Here is a 24,105-nt window from a genome sequence, read left to right as displayed (position 1 = left end):
ACATATAATTATGTGCTCAAATATATGTCCATAGTTCTATGCACATAAACAAGTAGTATGTGCACATGTGCTCGACCCTCTTTCACAAAAGTGATGGTGAGGAATGGGTGGGACTGAAAAGGAAATTCAGTTAAAATCACATGCCTAGTTGTCTGTCGCTCTATAAAGGTTACCGACAGAAGTTGAAATTTTGCCTATCATAAATGATACATCCATTATCCATAGTCCATGATATCAGAGAGAAAAAGAGAGGATTGTAAATTGAATTGTAAATTGACAGAGAGACAAAAACAAAGGAAAACAACAGTATATAATTCCATGTTCTTCTGTTTTAGAGACAAAGAGAAAAGAAAAAATTAGAAAAACTCGAAAAGCATCCAAAAGAGGTAAAAGTTTTTATGATTTTATTTTTTATTTTATCATAACCTTTTTTGTTGAAAATTTTATTTAAAACATCATTATTATCTTCATTATCATCTAACATCTATTTTCCATGCTGGCATGAGTTGGATGGTTTGACAGGATCTGATGAGCATCAGAGCTACATCAGGCCCCAATGTCAGGTTTGGTATGTTTTCTACAGCTGGATGCCTTTCCTAACATCAACCACTTTACAGTATGTACTGGGTACTTTTTTCATGAATTGGGGATGTGAAGTTTCCAAATAATTTGCAAGTACCCTCACTATGTGGGAGTTTATCTGAGGGAAGGGTATGTGGTTCTCTGTCATGTATTGAAGGTTAAAGTATGATGTAGGGACAAGCACAAATGTCTTGCTATAGAAGAAATACATAACTACCCCATATTATATGAGGGTAGTTGGAAGTAGCTGGAAGGGAGCTAAAGATAGTGATGATGGAATGCTTGAGCATACACTCAAAGTACTTGAAAGTTAATATAAAGAAAATATATGCTGTGGATCAGGAGGGAAGTAATTTCATAAGAGAGTGACAGATGGTTAGAGATAAGGCTAGCCGTGGCTGTAGTGAATGGTATGATGAACAAGGGTGAAAGTATGGTTAATAGTAAATATAAGTATGGAGAGGGCAGGAAGGAGGAGGTAACAAGCAGTGGTAGGGAGTGTTTGGAGAACAGCAGTATCATAAAATTGTAGATAGATCAGAAAGTAGTGGGGGTGATGTGCAGGCTGTGAGAGTGGAGAGAAGAGGGAGAAGACGAACAGTGGCAGAGATAGAGGTCAGAAGTATATGAGGTAGCTACAAACAATGGGGAAACAAAAGTGGGCGGGGAATCATTGGCAGATATGAAAGGGTACTGAGAATGATAGCTGATAGGAAAGGCGTTAAAGGTGAAGTATGGTGGACTTAAAATGTAGCTCAATGTGGTGGAGAGATAAATGGTAGCACAGAAATGGAAAGTAGTTTTATGAAGGGATGATAATGAGAATGAGGGGTAGAATTTAAAAATAAGGTAACTAATAGTGTAAAAGTGGGGACGAATTATGTGCTGATTCTGCTTTTTAAGTGTTTACAACAGCTGAAGTTGATCCACAGTTAGAGGAGTGATGGAGAAATAAGTGTCAGGACAATGCGATGTGGGGGAATGCTGTATGTAGGCAGATTGGGTGCAGGGCCCAGCATGTACAGGCATAAGCATAATGCTTTTAGGACCTTACTTTTGCCATCACAGACTGACAGTAATCTTGGCCCGTTGTCAGTTCCTCTGAGAGGCTCAACATTTTGAAATCAGCTTTTACTACTTGGTGCCACATCTTCCTGGAACTCCCTCTCCCTCATGTTCCATTCCCTTTTAGTGATTTTCATACATATGTATCACATGACAAAACCATGCTACATCCTCTTATGCATACACACACACACACATACACACACACACACACATTTATATATATATATATATATATATATATATATATATATATATATATATATAAAAATAATAAGTAAAAAGTTTGTTATAGGCATGTATAAGATAAAATCTTATATAAAACACTACTACCATTATCATCATCGTTTAACGCCTGCTTTCCATGCTGGCATGGGTTGGACGGTTTGACTGAGGACTGGCGAGCCAGATGGCTGCACTAGGCTCCAATCTGATCTGGCAGAGTTTCTACAGCTGGATGCCCTTCCTAATGCCAGCCACTCCGAGAGTGTAGTGGGTGCTTTTTACATACCACCGGCATGAGGGCCAGTCAGATGGTACTAGTGATGGCACACTCAAATGGTGTTTTTTATGTGCCACCTGTACAGGAGCCAGTCCAGCGGAACTGGCAACGACCTCACTCAAATGTTGTTTTCTACATGCCACTGGCACAAGTGCCAGTAAGGTGACGCTGGTAACGATCACACTCAAATTGTGCTTTTTATGTGACACCAGCACGAAAGCCAGTCAGCGACCCTGGCAATGATCACACTCGGATGGTGCTTTAATGTTCCACTGGCACAGGTGCCAGTCAGGCGGTGCTGTCATCGGCCATGTCACTGAATTTGATTTTGATTGTGATTTCACTTGCCTCAACAGGTCTTTACAAGCAAAGTTTAGTGTTCAACGAAAGAAAGATACGCATAAGTAGGCTGGTTACACTGCTGGCAGAGGTCACGGGTTATGGTCTCACTTGGCTTGCCGGTTCTTCTCAAGTACAGCATATTTCCAAAGGTCTTGGTCACTAGTCATTACCTTGGTGAGGCCCAATGTTCGAAGGTCATGCTTCACTACCTCATCTCAGGTCTTCCTCTTTCACAGATTCCTTCAACTTTTTCACACAGCTGTCCTCATCCATTCACACCACATGACCATACCAGCACAGTCGTCTCACTTGCACACCACATCTGATGCTTCTTAGGTCTAATTTTTCTCTCCAGGCATTTACGCTCTGTCGTGTATGCACAATAACATTACGCATCCAGCAGAGCATACTGGCTTAATTCCTTGCAAGCTTACACGTGTCCTCAGCAGTCACAGCTCATGTTTCACTGCCATGTAGCATGGCTGTTCGTACACATGCATCATGCAGTCTACCTTTTACTCTGAGCGAGAGGCCCTTTGTCACCAGCAGAGGTAGGAACTCTCTGAACTTTGCTCAGATTATTCTTATTCTAGCAGCTACATTTTCAGAGCATCCACTCCCGCTACTGACTTGGTCACCTAGATAGCGGAAGCTGTCAACTACATCTAGTTTTTCTCCCTGGAATGTGACGGAAGTTGTTTTTTGCACATTCCCAGTGTTTATTGCTCCTGAACATCTGCCACATACAAAAACTAACTTCCTAGTTAGCCTTCCTTTGATATTGCTGCACCTCTTATGTGTCCATAGCTTACACTGGGTACATCTTATAGAGTTTCTACCTACACCTTTTCTACAGATCGAGCAGGGCCATCTACCTGAAGCGGTTTGTGTTTTGTCTACCTTCCTACTTATTAGGACTTTGGTTTTAGCTAGGTTGACTCTAAGGCCCTTCAATTCTAATTCTTTGCTTCTACACTTGAAAATTCTCCTCTAGTTCTGATAGTGACTCAGCAATTAGTGCAAGGTCATCAGCATAGAAGAGCTCCTAGGGGCAACTTGTCTTGAATTCCTCTGTGATCGCCTGGAGGACTATGGTAAATATGAGGTGGCTGAGGACGGAACCTTGGTGGACCCCTACCTCTACCTGGAATTCTTCACTGTACTCGTTGCCAACCCTCACCTTACTGACAGCGTCCCTCTACATGGCTTGCACAGTTCCCACTAACCATTCATCTATGCCTAGTTTCCTCATTGACCACCAGATAAGGGATCGGGGGACCCTGTCGAAGGCTATCTCCAAGTCAACGAAAGCCGGGTACAGGATTTTATCTTTGGCTAGGTATTTCTCCTGCAGGTGTCTTACCAGAAATATAGCATCAGTGGTGTTTTTTCCCTGGCATAAACCCAAACTGCATCTCGTCTAGACTGATCCCCTCCCTAATTAGTTGGGCTACAACCCCCTCCGTGACTTTCATTACCTGACCCAACAGCTTGATGCTTCTAATTATTTGTATCTAATGCATCACCTTTATCTTTATAGCAGTTGTCTATAGTGCTGCTACACAGTCGTTGGGTACGACTCCTTCATGTATAACCTGATTGACTATACGGGTGACTAGGCTATAACCGACACTGCCAGATATTTTGAGCATCTCTGCAGCGATTCCTGATGGGCCGAGGGCTTTCCCTGTCTTTGTACCCTTTACTCTATCTACCAAGGCACTGTCAATTCAGATAGCTGGTCCCTCTGTTGGGTCGACATTCAGTAGGCTCTCTTTCTCCCATTCATTCTCTTTATTTAGCAACCTTTCATAGTGGCACCTCCATACTTCTCTCTTTGCAGCCTCGTTTAATGCAAGTGGACCATCATCCATGCGAACACATTTCTCTCCTATGACATTACGATTCTTTCTCAGCATGAAATACCTCAAGTCTTTGGTCCTCATGGTACAAAACATTGGCAAATGTTTTCTTATCTGCTTCCCCCCTGGCTAAAATAAACCTGTCTCTTAGCTTCCCTTTTGGCAGTCTGATATGATTCCCTGCTACCACCATTCTTCCAGTCCATCCAAGCCTCTTTCTTTTCCCTAATGGCCCTGTCAACAACATTGTTCCACCACCACGTTACCTTGGGTCGAAAGGGTACTTTGCACCATCCACAGATCTGGTCAGTGGCCCTTGTCTTCCATGTCGGGTGATGCTATATCCCCCTCTATTTCATCAAAAACTTCAAGTGATACGTCTCTAAATCTCTGTCCATTCGCTGGATCTTTAAGCTTCCAGACCCTTCTCCTCCATGCTGGTCGTCTTCTGGGCATCCATTTAGCCCTGATCCTGAAGTCGCTAACTACTAGTCTATGTTGTCGTGTACTTTCGTCACCTGGGAAGGTTTTGGCATTTATAAATAGCCATCTTTCCCTTTTCCTGGTGAGAATGTAGTGAATCTGACTAGTGTGTTTACCAGATCGGTAGGTGACTAGGTGACTGGCAGATTTTCTGAAGTTAGTATTGGAAACCATAAGATCATTTGCATCACAGAACTCCAGCAGCCTAGTTCCCTCCTTATTGCGGGAACCAAAACCATAGCCTCCATGTATGCCATGGAAGCCTCCTGCATGTTGTCCAACATGTCCATTGAAATCACCAGCCACAAACAGAAGGTCCCTGTCATTCGTTGACGAGGTAGTCAGCAAGAGGGTGTCATAAAATTGGTCTTTCTGTCCATTAGGTAGCCCTGGCTGAGGGGCATAGGTCAAGATAATGGTTGCTAACCCAAAATGTAGCACTAATTTAATCTTAAGGTAATCAAGATAGTCAGAGTCTGCGATAGAATACTAAGTATTCTATCCCAGACTCTGACTACCTTGCCCCCGACCCCGCCAGTGTTCCCTTCCCAGAAGATCTTGTACTTATGTTCTTTGCCTGCGAGAAACCTAGCAGGGCCTCCTCTCCACCTTACTTCTTGAATGCAGCCCAGATCTACACATCCCTGATCAAGGATCTCAACAATCTCACCAGACCTACCTTTCAGTGTGCCCACGTTGAGTGTGCCAACCCTGAGGGTGTGGGAGGTATGGGCCCATCTGACCCTGGGATGGGGGACAGCAACGTCATGTACCTGAAAAGAAAGCTCGCATTTGGCAGAATTCATAAACAAACAACAGCCTTCAACCTGTATACACTACACCATCATTTTTATGCACTATATGATCAGAACCTTACATAGGAGATAGACCCTAAGTAGGGGTGGGGATGGCATTAAGCCTTTAGAAGTGCTCATGGGAGACAACCGAAGGCTGTCAGAGGATAGGGACTTCCGGTACTGGTAGTAGGGGTGAGAGGATAGGGACTTCCAGTACTGCTGGTGGGGGTGAGCGGATAGGGACTTCCAGTACTGGAAGTGAGGGCGAACTGTGAAACAGCAATACCGGTGTTAGGAATGGCATATTAATAGTAGATAGAATTTAAAACTCTTAGAATTTTCGGTCAGCCAATCTGTGACAAAATTAGAGAAATGAATAACTGACGATGTGACAAAAGTAAATAGACGCTTGAGTAAGTGACAATAAGGGTAATCGTGTGAACTTAAGTTTGTTTTTAAGATGTAAGGCAAAAACTATGTTTACAGAACTAAGAGGGAATTATGATCTGCGCTGAAATAGAGGTGATAGATGTACTGAGTTGAAAAAAGCAAGATTCCTTACCTGAACATCTTCTGGCTTTGTATTCTTTTGGCAGGGTTATTGAAACGTAGTAGGAATCCAAGAGAGCAAGTTTATATAGAGTGGGATGGTGGAGGAGGAGGTAAGTGATTGGAGAAGCAAGTGGTCATCGAAACAGAGAGAGAGAGAGAGAGAGAGAGAGAGAGACAGACAGACAGAGAGAGAGACAGAGAGAGATAGAGAGAGAGAGAGAGAGAATGCCAGTGTTAGGATAGAGCACGAGGAGGAGGAGAGAGATAATTCTTTTGGGATTCTTGTGAAACATAATTTTAATGAAATAGCAAATTAATAGTAGATAGAATGTAAAAATCTTAGAATTTTCGGTCAGCCAATCTGTGACAAAATTAGAGAAATATATCAAAATGCACAGACAATAGACTTCTTCAAATACTCAGGAGGATCATTAGAAGTAGTAGATAAGTTCTGTTACCTAGGAGACTAAGTTATCAGTGGTGGAGGAAATTCTGAAAGTGTAGTTGTTAGAATAAGAATGGGCTGGGCATCGTTCAGTGAGCTTCTACTTTTGTTGGTAACTAAGAGCCTCTCCCTCAGAGTGAAAGGCAGATTGTATGATGCCTTTGTGCATGTAGCTATGCTACATGGCAGTGAAATATGGTATTTGACTACAGAGGACTTGTGAAGGCTTGAAAGAAAATGAAGTTAGCATGCTCCACTGGATGGGTAGTGTGCATGCATGACAGTGTAAATGATTTAAGAGGAAGACTGGATATAAGAGACATCAGATATTGTATGTAAGAGAAAAGACTGCACTGAGGACAGCTGTGCAAAGAAGTGCCGAGCTCTAACTGTGGAGGGTACCTGTGGAAGGGGTAGACCCAAGAAGATATGGGACGAAGTGGTGAGAAAGGATCTTCGGATACTGGACCTCACCGAGGAAATGACAAAGGATCAGGAGATGTCGTGATTTGCTGTACTTGATAAGGCACATCAAGCTAAGTAAAATCACTGTCTTCCACACATACAGGCTTGTCCTTTCAGGTGTTGGTGCCATATAAAAAGCACTTGTGCTGGTGCTGTGTAAACATATCCATGCTGGTGCTCCCTAAACACACCCATCCGGCAGCATGTAAAAAGCGCCCAGATTACTCTGATAAGTGGTTGGTGTTAAGAAGGGCATCCAGCCATAGAAACCATGCCACAACAGACTTTGGAATCTGGGTAGCTGGCTAGCTCCATGTCAAACTGTCCAGTCCATGCCAACATTAAAAGTGGATGTTAAACGATGATGATGACAATCACACTGACATTGCACATCTAATGGAACATGCTAGCTTCATTTCTCTTTAGACTTCACCTATCCTCTATATTCAGGATCCATGTTTCACTCGTATGTAGTATGCTGTTTATATTACAAGCATCATACAATGTATTTCACTCTGAGAGAGAGAGAGAGAGAGAGAGAGAGAGAGAGAGAGAGAGAGAGAGAGAGAGAGAGAGAGCTCTTGTTAGAAAGCAGAGGTAACAGCTCTCTGAAATTTCTCCATCTTATTCTAGCATTGATACTTTCAGGACATCCTCATCCACTGCTAATTAGATTACTTACACAGCAGACACTATTCATTACCTCTAGGGAACCCTGGGCATTTCAGAAAATCTATTTCCCATGTGTCATTAATGTTTATTGTTCCTACACATCTTCCATATACAAAGATTTGTGTCTCTTTATCTTCCTATGATTCCACTGCACCTCCTGTGTACACTGTATGGAATTCTGGCCTAAGCCTTTCTTACATATATATCTCATGCAGGATCACTTACCTGACAAGAAGAGAGTCCTGTCTGTTTTCTAGCTTATTACAACTTTGATGTAAAGTAAGCAGTTGAGTAGGCAAAAATGATAAACATGTCAAACTTGATAGTATTTGTAAAAAGTTTACTTGTTCCTTAGGTTTAGTTGTTAATGTGTTTTTTAATGTCTCTTGTTCCATGATAACATAGGTGAGTAGTTTTAAAACATTTTTTGCAGTCTTATAATAATTCTGAATGTCATTGCATTACTTCGCCCATCGGTAATGCTTTCTGTCAGCCAATCTGATTAGAGAAAAAGAGGAAGAGAGAAGCATCCATGATGTGAGGTTGAGGGAATGTAATTGTAACACTTTCATGTGATTAGTTGAAGGGAAAGAGAGGAGAAAGAAAAAGGGGAGAGAAAAAGAGGATAAAGCTACGAGTGAGACAAAGAGAGAAGCATCCATGATGTGAGGTCGGGGGGACATTATATTTATTATGTAGTTAAAAAAGTTAGTTGAGGGTAGAGGAGGAGAGTTAAAAATATAATTTTTGCAGAGGGGTGATGTTCTGATAGTGAGGTTAAAGACAGGCAGAGAGAAGGAGAGAGAGAGAGAGAGAGATAATGATGATGGTGGTGGTGGTGGTGGAGGTGGTAATTGGAGAGTGAAAAAGTGTATTTTTTTAAAAATTGAACTAATTTTTAAAAATCACCTCTCACTTAATGCATGTGCATAAGTGCAATTCTGTGAAATATTCACACTTATTTATGTGGCAGATATATGCAGTTTAATTAAACGTGTCATGTACGGGATATTTTTTTTATTGTTTATGGGAAAAATGGAAAAATAAGAGTAAATATTTATTTTCTGAGTGCTGTGTATTAAGTCTATAAAATTGTGCATAAAATATATAAAGTGCATTAAGTAATCGTCGTATTCCAATTTCTTTCACTTTCCAGTTTGCCAATAATGCATCACAACATAGGCTACACTTTCAGGTTTTTTGGATAAAGTTTTCAGAAATACCCCAATAGGTTTACCATTAATTCCATGAAATATTCATGGGTCCCACTAGTAAAAGAATAATTTACCTGTTAGCCTCAATTTTTGTTATACTTCATTTTATATTTCAATCAAGATGTTCTCTATTACTTTTGTGGTGCTTTTACTCAACTGCCTTCATTACATTTCATATTCTTGTCTATATCCTATGTGTTATCCTGTTTCCTTCATACTTGTCCCTAGTGCTTGTACCTCTACAGCAAGCACATGATCTTGAGAAGGTCATATAATTTATTAAATTCATGTTTTCAACACATACACAAACACTGTTATCATTCCTTTCATATTCACATATCTTATATTGAAAATTATCACAAGCAAAGGAATGAAATTTGCTTAGGTGGGTGCAAACACAAGATGTTCAAAGTATTCTCATTGCTCACCTCCCTCATTTTAATCAGTGAACATGCACTCACTGTTTCTAAGCCTAACTTTTTTTTGTTTTTTAGAAAATTTATACATGTGTTTATTTTATCTTTGTTTAGAATGGAAACACTTCCCAAAATAAGGCTAAAGATTTCAGTGATTCCAGAAAGGAGCAGAAATTAAAGAACAGTAATAAACTGTAAGTATTACCCTTTTAAATCTTATCATAGACTTTTTGTGGTTTAAATATATAGCTTAAAATTCTGAATAATTAAACTATTTTCATTTTTATATGCAAGACATTTTGCAGTGTTTTGAGTTTTATAAGACCATATTAAGGGCTTTAGTTTGCCAATAATGCATCACAAATATCTTTGGGAAACAAATTTAACTTTCATTGTTTCATTAACTTAAGGGTTACTATATTGAATGCCATGTGCAATACATCAATTTATTGAAATTTCTCTCTTAGCTTGAGACAGAAAAAAAAGATCTAACAGTAATTGTTTGATAATCTCAGAGGAAAGGGGAGATAATTTGAAGAAATTAAGAATTAATGCCCCAAAGTTGATTTATGAGTGGGTGCTGAAAAGCTCCTGGTTTTGAGGGTGTTGCAAAAAGCCTGGTTAGAGGTCCAACCTTTTGAGTTCTTTTACAGGTCTTAGAAAAACTGAAGGACTGCTGTAAAAAGTGTGAATCTGAGAGTGGAATATGTTCGATAAAATCATAATTAACTGATGCCCCTGTATTTTCTTTTACTCAAAGCCAGGAATTTTCCAACACTCCCTTGTATATGCTGGCAAGAAACAATTATGGACATGTTTTGGTTTATTGAACATTGTCAGCATCATATTTTCTAATCAAACCTGCCAAAAAAACAGTCATGTAAAAATATGTAGTGAGAGCATGGCTAAATTCAAACCATCTTCGATGAATTTCCACCTAGAAGCCACAACTTACACATTAATCCATAAAAGGCATAGTTAACCCTTTGAGAAAACAGAACACCCCTGTTAATGTTTACAACCCAATAAGCTGGCATTTATCAATAGATTATGTAAATTTCCTGATAATTTGCAATTTAAAGTTTCTGGAAAGTCTTGCCCAGCTTTATATAAAGTTGTAATTTGAAGTCCACTTTGTTCTATAAAATGTGCTTTTACCTCTTCTCGTTGCCTTTATATAATACTCTATAAATACGTGTTTGACAAAGGTTCATTATCCTTGCATTTCAATGTTGACATCTATCCATCCATCTAATTATCTGCTCTATTTTCTCTTATTTCTGTAATAATGTACAACACATGCAACATAACAAATTTAATAAGAAAATTCTCTACCTCTTCCACGTAGTAAATCTTCAAGTACTGCTCACAAACACTATGAAATATTCTTCAGCATTATATAAATACACTTCTGTACATATGTGAGATATGAAAAGCTAAAGATAATAAATGTATGAAAATAGATATTTGTTTGTATGGTTATTCTTGACCATGAATGCAGCCTCTTCTCTAATTGCTTACTATTAATGATGTAATAATGGACCTCTACAAATATAAAAAGTCTAACAAGAGAAATGTATTGGTTGTCATGCTTGTTTTACCATGTAGGCTATGTTAAACTCTTTAGCATACCGATTACTCTGTCAAACATAATGCATATTTATTCACATTGTTTTGAATTAATCATGCATTGTCTTGTAGCTTCAAAATTTTGATGGCAAGATTGTTTATTTTTAGAATGACATTGTAGTGTGGCAGGCTTGATCTTGCCAGTTTCAACACAAAACAGGCAGAATATTTTGGCTGGATATGGTTGGTTTAAATGCTTCAGGGTTAAACATTTACAACCATCTTAAAACAATGTAAATACATAGACTAATTGGTGATATCAGTGTTAATGTGTATAAACCATGTTTTGAATTTGTTGTTGGAGAGTCACTTTCATTTGAAATTTGCCTATGATGAGATGATAATCCATTTGATATTTAGAAATTTTGCTTTTATTTTTTTTTTTCCTCAGATTAGTTTCAGATACCACAGATGATGAAGCAGTAAGTATTTTCTTCAACACTTATTCTTGTATAAAAGATATAACTTTTATGTTGATTGTATACATACATGCATACATACATACATACATACGTACGTACGTACGGACGTACGTACGTACGTGTGTGTGTATGAAAACACATACCCTTGGGAAAATAATAATTTCTAACATAGGTTCAGTCATGGCTGTGTGGTAAGATCCCAATAACATGGTTCCAGGTTTATTCCCACCTTCTTCAGAAGAGGAGATTTGTTGAGAAAAGTGCTAACCTTTTTCAGAAAAACAAAAATGGGATATAGGCACAGGCATGTCTGTATGGTAAGAAGCTTGTTTCCCAATCACATGGTTCTGGGTTCAGTCCTAATGCATGGCACCTGAGGCAAATGTGTTTTCTATAGCCTCAGGCTGACCAAAGCTTTGTGAGTGGATTTGGCAGACAGAAACAGAAAGGAGCCTGTTGTTGGTAGTTAATTTATAATATATATATATATATATATATATATATATATATATATATATATATATATATATATATATATATATATATATATGTATGTATGTATGTGTGATTGTGTGTGTGTGTGTGTGTGTGTGTGTCTTTGTATCTGTATTTCTTCCCGACCACTGCTCAACAACTGGTGTCGATGTGTTTACATCCCCATAACTTAACTGTTTGGTAAAAGACACCAATAGAATAATTCTTCAAGGTGGTGCCTCAACATGGTTGCAATCTAATGACTGAAACAAGTAAAAGCTAAAAGATAGTCACAAAGCTGTAAAGTTGACCACAGCAGAATTTATAGTCAGAACATAGGTGGAATAAATTTGGCAAGGTGTTTTGTCAACAATGTTGCTTCTACCAAACCATTACATTACACTTCTGGAATAACAATGAAACCTGTGCAATAGACACACATGGACACATATATATAACCATATGTCATCTTCATGACACTTCTTGCATATCGTGTGTAGCAACTAAAAGGGTTGCCATCAGGAAGGGTGTTCAGCCATGATACACTGCTTCAAAAATATAGAATACTAGCAGAGATACTCGGCATTGCTCAGGATTAAAATGGCATAGGTTTTTTACTGTTTTACTTGTTTCAACTTGTTTAGTTGAAGGAATTGACCCCAGGATTTATTCTTTGTAAGCCTAGTACTTATTGTATCGGAGTGTTTTGCCAAACGGCTGAGTTACGGGGGATGTAAACACACACACACACATATAAATATACATATATATACATATGATGATTGTTTCATCTTGAGAGATGATAGTCGTTCCATCAACACACACACTACACATATCACACAGCACAATCCCTCTGTTGATGAGCCCTTAGATGACTTTTAAGACCAGCTGCTGACTGACAGGATTTAAAACACAAGTGACAGATATTATTCAAGTTTCTTCTATATCTTTTCCTTTTGGAATCTGATTCTGAAAGAATGTTTTTTGTGAACTAGCGTATGTCTTTTAAGTCCAGGTATTGTCTTACAAGTTTTTTTGACATATGACACAAGTTGTAAGAGATGGTTGGTGTTTAAGATCATTACCTATCTAGGCATTATGATTTTCATGTGACTTCCTATGGTTCACATATCCTGCTTTTGACAACAGAACACGATCATATCATACATACACATGTATTATATGTATATACTATATAATACATATGTATTACAGTTCTAACTGTTCCTTTGCAACAGGTCCTTTGAAGTTCAGAGCGCTGCATCATCTTTTCCTCCCAGGCATTGCAGCCAGTCCTAACAGCACCTCTCCACTTGTTCCAATCTAGAACATCGTTTTCCCAATCACTTTTGTTCATATCTAGTTTCTTCAGGTTTTCCTTCACACAGTCTTTATACCTTTTCCTTGGCTTACCAGAGTTGAGCTCACCATAAAAAAGATGCTTTGGCAAATGTTCGTCTTTCATTCTAATAACATGTCCAGTCCATCTCATTTGGGCCAAGATAACATGTTGTTCAATTGGGCTGCAATGTGCCATGTGCCAAACCTCTGTACCTGGTATGAAATGTTCCCACTTGAGTCCTGAGATATGTCTGAGGCACTTTTCATGAAATCTCTTGAGCATTTTTATGTGATGCTTGTAAGTGGTCCATGTCTCACTTGAATAAAGAAGTGCAGACAATACACACACTTTATAGACACTGATTTTTGTCTGCAAGGGAATACCTCTATCCACCCATATTCGCTTTTTGAGCTTTCCAAATGCAACACTTCAATTCCCTATTTGATAGTATATATCTGCATCAAGACTACTATCTCTTAACAGTGTACTTCCTAGGTAAACAAAGGTGTCAGTGATTTCTGACCTTGTTTCATTCACAAAAATGTTTGGTTCAGAATATGTTTGTCCTAGCACAAGAGTAAACATTACTTTGGTTTTCCCCAAACTAATTGTGAGTCTGAAATGTACACATGCAGTGGAAAATCTGTCCATTAAATGTCCCATATCCCCCTCTGAGTGTACCAACAAATCAGCATCATCAGCATAAAGTAATTCTCTAACAAGTATTTTGAAAGTCTTTGCTTTGCAGTTAAACTGGGTCAAATTAAAAATACGACCAGATGTCCAAAATCTGACTCCGATTACCCTGTTTCAATCCACTGAAAATTCATGAGATAGCTCACCATTAAAGACTACCTGAGCTTTCATATTTCTGTGTAGTTCCTTAAAAATGCTCCCAAAATGTGTTGGGCGACCAAGTTTACACAAAACAATCCACAGTGCCTGTTTATTGTGTCAAATACCTTAGTTAAATCGATGAAGAACTGGTATAGTGGCATTTGTTCCTCTAAGCATTTCTGAACCTGCCTCAGAAAATATTATGTCCATTGTTCCTCGTTCAGGTCTGAAACCACACTGCTCTTCAGGAATCACCTGTGGACACATATTCTCAAGACGGTCTAACATGATCCTTGAAAGTATCTTCCTGGTATGTGCCAGGAGAAATATCCCCCCTAGAATTACCACACACTGCTTTTGGGCCCTTACCCTTGTATATGGAGGTTAGAATGTCATTTATCCATTCTTTTGGCACAAAAGATTCATTTCAAACTCGAGTTATCAGGCTATGGATTTCAGATGAAATATGATCCTCACCTGCTTTCAGAATTTCAATTGGAATACCATCCAACCCAGGAGCTTTACCTAATCTCAGTTTACATAATGCCAGATTTACTTCTTCAGTGGAAGGTGTATCATCCATGTATTGCACTCTCTCTTTTTGCAGAATGTTGTTTGTGATATCCATGTTCACTATAGATGGATTGTGGAAAAGTTCTGCAAAGTGTTCACTCCATCTATTCATTATTGCAGGAGGATCTTTAATAACCTCATTTCCATCTTTCGACTTCAAGGGAACATTTGATGATGAAGATTGCGGTCCAAAAGCTTGCCGCAATAAACTATAGAAACTGTTAATGTCTTTCCTGTCATAGGCTGCTTGTACTTCTTCAGACAAATTTCTCCACCAAGTGTCTTTAACCTGTTCGTTATTATATTTCTGACCAAAATACACCTCTCATGAGTTTTAATTAAGTTCTAAAATAATCATGAATTTAGACTAGTTTCATTAAACAACTGTAACTTTTTACTTATTAACATATTGTGATATTTGGAACATAATTAAAGAAAGGGTTCTTAATCAATTCTATTGCATACCTTTTGTCTCAAAGTGATTCTAATTACAGTTAAGTACAGGTAAACTGAGCAAAAGGTAAAAATATTAAAATTTTGTTTAAACATCACCATAGAAAATGAATCATCAGCTAATATTCAATTGGGTATGCAACAAAATTTTGATATAGAAGAATTGTGCATATCACTAGATTATCAGTTGAATTTAATGCACAACAGAACAGGTGTACCATAAAGGTGAAATAAACTGAAATACTGGAATCCACCTAAATCCACTGCAAGTTTGACCGAACTAAAAAAAATCGGTGAAAAAATAATATATGGCCCTGGTTATGGTATGGAAGTGATAAATTCCAGACCACATTGTACCCTAGGCCATGCTGACTAACATTATTTTCCCTGTATAAAAACTAAATCCACAGCAGTACCCAATATTTGTTTCACAAATTTTCCAAACTTTGATCCCCCATTTCGTGGGCTTCCTGGCATATGCTGTTTGTTTACATTCTGCGTAACAATTTGTTAAAATAATAAAAGTCCAACAGTTTCACTTCCTAAGAAAGACTATGGATAGACCCCATCTCCTCAGAAAAATTGCTAATAAAAACATTTTTAAAGTTTTTACTTCATTCCAATGTAAAATCGTCTTTGCTGTTGCTATCGCTGCTTTATTTCTTCAGAATCGCCGCTTTCGGTTTGGGATACAGAAATATTCTATTTATTCTCATACACCACATGCTTTTGTATCTCATTCATTCTTTTTCTCGATATCTCCATATTTTCCGTTGAATGATATAGTTATAAAATTTCTTAGGGTTTAGAAGAAATTTTATAACTATATCATCCATGTTTATAGAAGAAATTTTATAACTATATCATCCATGTTTCTAGAAGAAATTTTATAACTATATCATCCATGTTTATAGAAGAAATTTTATAACTATATCATCCATGTTTATAACTATATCATCCATGTTTATAACTATATCATCCATGTTTACTGTCTATACTGTTTACCCCTTTCCCTTTCCCTACAAAGAAAATGCCAGTGCCCTCTTAAGCTTTGAATCACTAGGTCTGATAAGATGATCCATAAATCAGAAACAAAAAAACAAATAAAATCAGTGACAGTTAAAAATCAGCTTAGAATTATTTACTAGCCTGTATGGTCTGGCTAAGTCAAAATGGTTTTTTTGTATTTTTCCTTTCTACTTGGAGAGTTTAAATTCATTCTGTCACAAAAATAGCAAAGGGAGACAGTGTAATTATTTTAATCTCTTGTACTGATGCAGATTTGCTAAAAAGTAAAGGTTTATCCTTTATGTTGGAAATCTATGTCTTTGTCTGCACCCGAGGAAAGCAATTTATTTCAAATTGATGCAATGTTTTCATTGATCGATTAAATGGAGCCACTTGAAACGGCCATTATGCACTGATGCCTGGATATCCTTGTTACTTATTTGCTTTTTATTCACCTAACTTCGGACTGCATGGACTATACCGAACTCACTTGGTGCTTCAATTTAAGCACCTAATTCAACTGAATCTTAATCATTTCTCATGTATGTGTGTGTGTGTGTGTGTGTGTGTGTGCACACATATTTATGTATACATATAGAGTATCCCATAAGTCAGCATTTAAATATGGTTTATACTTAAGTACATTACAATCTTATTGGACATGTGTGTGCGTGTATGGCTACTATACCTCTAGCAATATTATGCAACTTTACAATTTAATTTAATAAAATATTCATGTCTAATCTTCACATTTTAAAATTTTGTCAATCTAAAGACATATTGTAAATCAAGTTACAATGAAAGTAGCTAACAGTTGTTCTCCAAATCTCAGTAAAATTATACTGGTTTCAAGTTAAAAACTTTGTTTCATGATCTTGTAGTTCCAGGTTTGACCACATTGTGTGTAGCTTGGGCCAAGGCCTTGTTTTACTTTTTATTGCATTTTGTGATTAGTGGTATTGGTTACTGATATCAAACAGGTCAATCACTGTTTCACTGTTTCTGACCGTGAGACTTACAAGTGATTATCAAACACGATGTAGAATAAAAACCTTAAGAAACTTCACATCTAAAGCACTAGCTTTTTGGTTTTCTTTTCTATATTTATGTTACATCACTATATAACATCAAACTATAAACATACAACAAACTTCTATACATATTTTCTTTGGTAGATTATTAGTGATTTTTTTCTTCGTTTTCTTTCTTTTTATGTTCTTGATGATTCTTGTGAAAATTTGTTTTCATAATTAATTCCAACAAATTGATTTTAGTAAATGATTTAAATTTGCAATATTGGGTCATTAAAAACAACTGGATGTTAAGCATAGTAGCATATTCTTCATTTTTTCTTTCCAAATCCATGCTATCCTTAATTCCTCTTAATTTTGTTGTAATTTAGCTTGTTGTAATTTTCCTTGCTCTGTTTTAACCATACAAGTTCTTTTACTACAGGATTTTGACCCTAGTTCAGCATTTTTTACCAATATTGTAAATAAGAAAAAAATGAATCTCAATATTAGTGAACAATCTCAACTATCCAATAAAGACCGCAGTAAAGACAGATCAATCTTACAATCTCACAGTGCCAAGAGTGAAGATGATGTAAGTATTTTGATGTTTCTATAAAAATATTTATTTCTAGACACTTTCAGGTTAGACTCTCTATTAAAGTTTATTTGCAAATGAAACCTAAGTGATATAAAAGCAAAAGATAAATGTGAGAACTTTTGGAAATGTTATTGCCAAAGCTAAATTTAGTAAAACAGGGACAGGTGGTGAAAATTCAACATGCACATTAAAAAAGAAATATATATATACATCATCATCATCGTTTAATGTCCGCTTTCCATGCTAGCATGGGTTGGACGATTTGACTGAGGACTGGTGAAACCGGATGGCAACACCAGGCTCCAATCTAATTTGGCAGAGTTTCTACAGCTGGATGCCCTTCCTAATGCCAACCACTCAGAGAATAACAATCACATTGGTTTGTATGTATGTAGTTGAATGTCTAGGTTTCTGCAGATATCATCTAGTGATAATGTACTAATTGGTCACGCTTTCATGGAAATCCAACTGTCTATTAACTTGACCATCTGTAACACATATCTACTTAATAAATGTATTCAATATTCTTAGTATCATCTGTTTGTAGCCATATTCATAAAAATAAAAAAATTATTTGAATACTTTTATATATTGTAAGTAGTTCTGTTATTTACTCTGATTACAATAAAAATAGAGTATAACATCCATTGTTAGATTTAATGACATAACTTTTAAATTTATACCTTTTGTGTGAACCTTTATTTGTAGCCTTTAGTATAGCGTCATTTTAATATGTAATAATGTTTTGAAATGCTCCATACCCCAGTGGTATAATGATGTGTGTATGTGTAAATATATATCCTCTTCCTCATCATCATTTAATGTCTGTCTTCCATGCTGGCATGAGTGGGATGGTTTGACAGGATCTGACCAACTGAAGGACTGTGTTAAGGTCTGATGTCAGCTTTGGCATGGTCTCTACAGCTGGATGCCTTCCTGACATCCACCACTTTACAGAATGTACTAAATGCTATTTTTGTGGTACTGACACTTGTGAGATGACCATGTAACTTGCAGGACAAGACCTCTCGACTGACTGAGAGTGGGGATGGGATAGTATTGGGAGAGGTGGCTTTGTGCCAGGTATTGGGCAGTTAAAGTTTGATAAAGGAACAGGTGTCTTACTGTAGAGGAAATACATGGCTACCCAAGCTGGAAAGAAAGGTAAAACAAATTCTAAAGATCTTAATCATTTCTATAAATACTATAGCAATATTATTAGAATACTAAATGACTAGCATGGTAATTTTTCAGAGTCTGGAGGAACTGAGGATGTGCATTGAAAACGATAAATCAACTTTACAAGGTTGGGCTGAAAAGTTCATAGACCGACTATGGAGGAGAGATGCTAGAGCTGTGAATTCTTGCATGCATTAATTTCAACTCTTCTTATTAATAACTGCATTGTTTCTTTCCAAGTAATTTGATATTTGACTGTTCAAAGAAGACTTCAAAAGTAACTGGTAGTGATTTTTCTTGAAAATGGACAAAATTTGGCATCATGGTGTTATCAAGTACCTGCAGAAAAAGGATTAGGCCCCCAAGGACATTCATGCTTACTTGGTTGCTACATTAGGAGCTGATACTCCAACTTTATCAGCAGTGCAAAAGTGGGTTGCTGAATTTAGGAGGGGAAGGGAGAATCTTGAGGATAATGTCTTGCAACCACCACTACCAAGAAAAACATTGATCATGTTCACCACATGGTGATGGATAACAGGTAATTAATGATAAATCAAATAGCCAATGCTATTAGCATATCCCATGAGAGAGTTAAGGATATTCTGCACAATGACAAAGGTTTCTGTTCGGTGGGTGCCACATCTGACACCTGATCAAAAGTGCACCAGGCTGATGACATCGTAGGAATATCTAACATTGTTTGAGGCATATATCCAGCTAGTTGCCTTGAATGTTTCCTCAGCTTGGGTGAGTGTTGGGTTCATCATTTTGAAGCAGAGACAAAGAGACAATCCATGCAGTGGAAACACGCCTCCTCACCTGCTCCAAAAGAAGGCCAAGGTCATTTCATCTGCAGGGAAGGTGATGGTCTCAGTTTTTTTGGATGTAAAAGGCATTATTGCTTCTTGACTATCAATGTCAAGTACTATGCCAACTTACTGAGGCAGTTACAATAGGCTATCAAGACCAAATGCCCAGGAAAACTGACAAAATTGATTTTGTTTCAACAGGACAATGCACCAGAACACATGATATTGCTTACAACGACTACTGTGTGTTTCTCATTTTCTTAGGCTCATTTTTCTTGTATGTCTTCACAAATAAGACAACTCAAGTACACTATTAACTCATCTGCTTTACACTCTTTGGAATTATAGGAAAAGTCTGGAAAAAGTCTCCTGATGGTATAGTGGTAACATCACTTCAGAATTTCATAGATCTTGCAAGATTCAATTCAGAGCTTCCAAAGACTTTTTGTTTGCCATCATACACTCATCCCAAACAATGAGATGACAGCTCTTACTACTTGTCCCATCCCAGATGTTTTGCTAATATTACAAATTGGTGTGTAATTGTTAGCTAAATTCAAGGACATTTTGAAGTAGAGTGGACTCTTCTTTTTCCAGAAAATGATACCTGAAGAAGCAACAACCAGTGCTATATTTTCCTTTTGTTGCACTTTGGCAAATAAAAAATATTTAGCCAAAAATATTTAGCCAGCTCCTGCAAGAGCATGAAGACTAGAAAAGTCCTTCTCTTTAGTAAAAAAAACCCTTTCAAGTACAGCTTTGTAGAAGGAATTTTATTTAGACAGCAGTTTGGGTTCATTTTCACTACCATTTCTTAAGGCATCTTCACTGTTGTGGCAAGTTTCTTTTAATAGTTCTCCTGTTGGACTATCAATTTCAGATTGATTGGTATGTGGGTGTCCATACTTATGCAATTCATTTCCTCTCATAGAAACAACTTCAGTCTTCAATAGCAATTAATGCTACATTGTGGAATTCATCACTGTATTATATTTACCTACCAGGATATTGCAACTAAATCTAGTATTTGTAATCTTCTGCATAATCATTTCAATTCTTTAACCATATTGATACTGGATCATCTAAATCACAGTTTTTGAGTAGAATAGCAAACAGTGCTTCCTTCCCTCGCAAAACACTGAAGCCTCTGACATAACTACCATCTAATGATTATCATCCTGTAACAATCCTTATCTAAAGATGCTTCCCTATAAGAAGTGCAAAAATGACCATCAACATTTTGAAAGTCAAGAAAGAATGTGGGACCATAGTTTTGATGAAGAAAAAGACTTAAATGATAGCATTCTTGCCAAGTTAGAACATTGTGAAATCATATATCAAGATAACCTTCAATTTCAATGCTTCTTTTTTTTTTGTGATTCCATTATTTCTTGTCCCATGTATAAATAAGACAGTAATTGAGAGTATTAAAGTCTTCTTCGCAATTTTCCATCTAGCTGGAACAAGGCATCTATGATGAGCAGAAACAGGAGGTTCAGTCTTAATGATATGGTGTGTTGAATGTAATAGCCTTCTATCAGTAAAAATCAGGCAAGTGATATCCAGAAATCAACTAAGAAATGAATTCCACAATGCAGCATTAATTGCTATTGAAGACAGAAGTTATTTCTATGAGAAATCAACTGAAACTGTTAGATATAGAAGCCACAAAAAAAAAAATGAAGCAAAAAAAGAGTATTTATGGTAGTAGTTTTTGTACTAATACTGTACAGGGTGCACCATAAAGAACTCCCAATTGATTTTTAGTCATAATTTTTAGCAAAGGGCATAAAACACACAAGTTCTTAAGGATTTAACTAAATATGGTCATGTAACATATCAAGATGTATTTCATTCAATATGTCCACTTTTAGCCTTCACAATCTTTCGTAAACAGCCAAGAAAAGAATCACACAAACACTGGACGACTTCTTTTCAACGATCCCAGAACGTAACTAAGGCTTTTTTTCAGAGCAGTGATATTTTTATAGGAATCTCTTGAAACGTCACTTTCTAGAATGGACCAAATAGTGAAGTCCATAGGGTTGACTTCTGGGCTGGAGTGGGTGGGCACACATTCTTGTTCCAGAACCCGCTGAAATGGCTCCTGCACCACTTCTATGTCACATTGAACATATGAGAAGGAGCACCACCTTGCATGAACAAATAATTATCTCCAAATGCTTCGGTCACCCATGGCAAAACATTACCCTCCAACAATTTCATGTAAATTGTCCCTTCCTTAATGAACACCAGAGCAGATTTTCCACTATCGGATGGCATTGCTGCCCAAACCATCGCTTCAGTGAGTTTCATTTGGTGAGATATCTTACAGGTACCTGTGGGAACAGCATCCAACCTCATGGACAAAATCCTGTCATTCTGGGTGTTCACTACAGCCTACGTGGTGAATATCTTTTCATCCGACCAGATGAAGACATTGTCACTGGCGTTCTGAATCTCTTTCACCATTTTCTTTCTTTGGAAGCAGCCAAAATTAGGTGTTAACGTTGCAATTTTAATGACTTTCAATTTAAGTCTTCATGCGTGACCCATCATATGGTTGTCTGGGAGATATCAAGACTTTTAGCCATTTTCCACATACTCCACCATAGATTTCATGACACTCTCTTTCAGATGACACCCACCAATTGTTTCATCCTAGGGGGGTGGCAAAATTCATCCCTGCAGAGGGCAGGGAGGACACCAGATGCATTTTAGCCTAATTGACTCATATTAATGACGTATACTTTACAGCCAAATGAGACGAGATTTGTCACCTCCAATACAAACAAAACAATTAATACACGTTCACTACAATTTCGAATTGCTTCCCAGCTGAATATACATCTGTTATATGCAACAGTTCTAAGTTAAAATAACCATCTATGTATTACATGTAATGTAAATGAACCGTTAAAAAGCAATTTACTATGTTATTCGTCCAGAGATAATGTCTCTTATAGATATCCTGTGTTTAACAACAGTATAATGGAGGGAGGCAAAAATCATTCTTGCAGCGTCTAGCAGGAATGTCAGATTCAGGCAGATATTCACTATACCAGTGAACGTTTATTCATTGTTTCCTTTATATCATGGGCAACAAATCTCATATAAGTATGTGACTGGCTGTGAGCAAACACCACTAAAAAGAGGCCAATATGTATGTATGTCATTATTTGGTTTTATTTGAAGAATGGGCTTGCTGTTGACTGAACCTGTCTCACTGTAGTGCTTCATGACATTATAGATTGTTTTGTGATCAACACCAACTTTTGAAGCCATGTCTTTGGTGCTATGGCCTGCTTTTTTTTTAGTTACAATCTCACTTTGCCGGTCAGCTGCTATATTGAAACATTTTACTTGCCTAATGCAAACAAAAACAATGGAGTGTACATGAACAGTTGAATGTCAAGGAGCGCTTTTTAATTATTTTTGTGCAATTTCAAATTAATTCCATAAATTTGTCACAGAATCCATTAATCTTTGGTGTTATAAATCAACCAGGAGACCAAGATGATGAAGAAAATAAGCTCTGATCAGCACTAGTATCCACAACAAAATGAGATTTTGAAGAAGTATTGAAAACAAAATACTCAATGTACTAAAGAACTGCCAGGCAATGTAGTCACTGTTGATTCTTGACATTCGTGTTTTCCTGTTGCTTAGAAGCATAATGGAAGGAACATGCTTGTATATCATGATACCAACTGTGTGGGTTCTACAAGAACTAGAGGAGTATTTTTGTGCTGAATTTCTGGAATGGGAAGTTGAATGAATGGAAAGACAAAGTGTTTTAAAATATTCCATCTTCTCCAGGAGGATCTGAATCTTGTCTTTAGTAAACTTAGAGAAAGCCACTAACTCTGAAGTGATAGAGAAGTAGAGGAAGCTGGAAGTGAAATATTTTCATTAATTATAACTACTTGCAATTGTTAAAGATTGAAGAAGTAGATAAAGTGAGAACACCTCTCAGGGTAACAATGTAGCATTTGAGGCCATTCTGTCTTGTTCAATATCTTAGCTCTTTATAACTTTTAGCAAAACTTCCAGAACATAGGCGAGAATTTCACACAACTTTCTTTCAGATATGTTGCATTTTGGGGTTAGATACCAGCTGATACTGATTAATCAAATTATGTTCACATTGGTATTTGTGGCTTTTGTGGCAGTATAGTTAATTTCTTGTAGCTAGTCTTGCCTTTGATGGAAATATAGTTATGTCATGCTTCTAAACTGGTAATCTGAGTACAGTGGTTTGAAACTAGGCAGAAGCCTTGCTACAACTCTACCAGGCAGAAGAGATAGTGATGAGAGAGGAGCAGACCATAAATGTAATAGAATGGTGAGTAAAAAAGGTGAGAAAGT

At 37.2% G+C, this 24,105-nt stretch overlaps 1 protein-coding gene across 9 annotated transcripts in view; it reads left to right on the top strand.

Annotated features, from left to right (window-relative positions):
• LOC106867759 (uncharacterized) overlaps nucleotides 1–24,105 on the top strand; it is a 229,337-nt gene that overhangs the window by 49,870 nt on the left and 155,362 nt on the right. For all 9 annotated transcript variants that reach the window (XR_008266010.2, XR_016244964.1, XR_008266011.2 and 6 more), the window contains exons 4-7: nucleotides 336–386; nucleotides 9,512–9,591; nucleotides 11,418–11,448; nucleotides 17,591–17,740. Coding sequence is in view for 5 of the 9 variants with exons in the window: in XM_052974422.2 (XP_052830382.1) it covers nucleotides 336–386; nucleotides 9,512–9,591; nucleotides 11,418–11,448; nucleotides 17,591–17,740 (312 nt within the window). In the remaining 4 variants the exon portion in view is untranslated. The remainder of the gene's footprint in view (nucleotides 1–335; nucleotides 387–9,511; nucleotides 9,592–11,417; nucleotides 11,449–17,590; nucleotides 17,741–24,105) is intronic.

The sequence above is a fragment of the Octopus bimaculoides genome, chromosome 18 (genome assembly GCF_046866305.1).
Source record: "Octopus bimaculoides isolate indiv1 chromosome 18, ASM4686630v1, whole genome shotgun sequence".
Lineage (NCBI taxonomy): Eukaryota > Metazoa > Mollusca > Cephalopoda > Octopoda > Octopodidae > Octopus > Octopus bimaculoides.
This window is presented reverse-complemented; position numbering and strand designations above follow the sequence as displayed.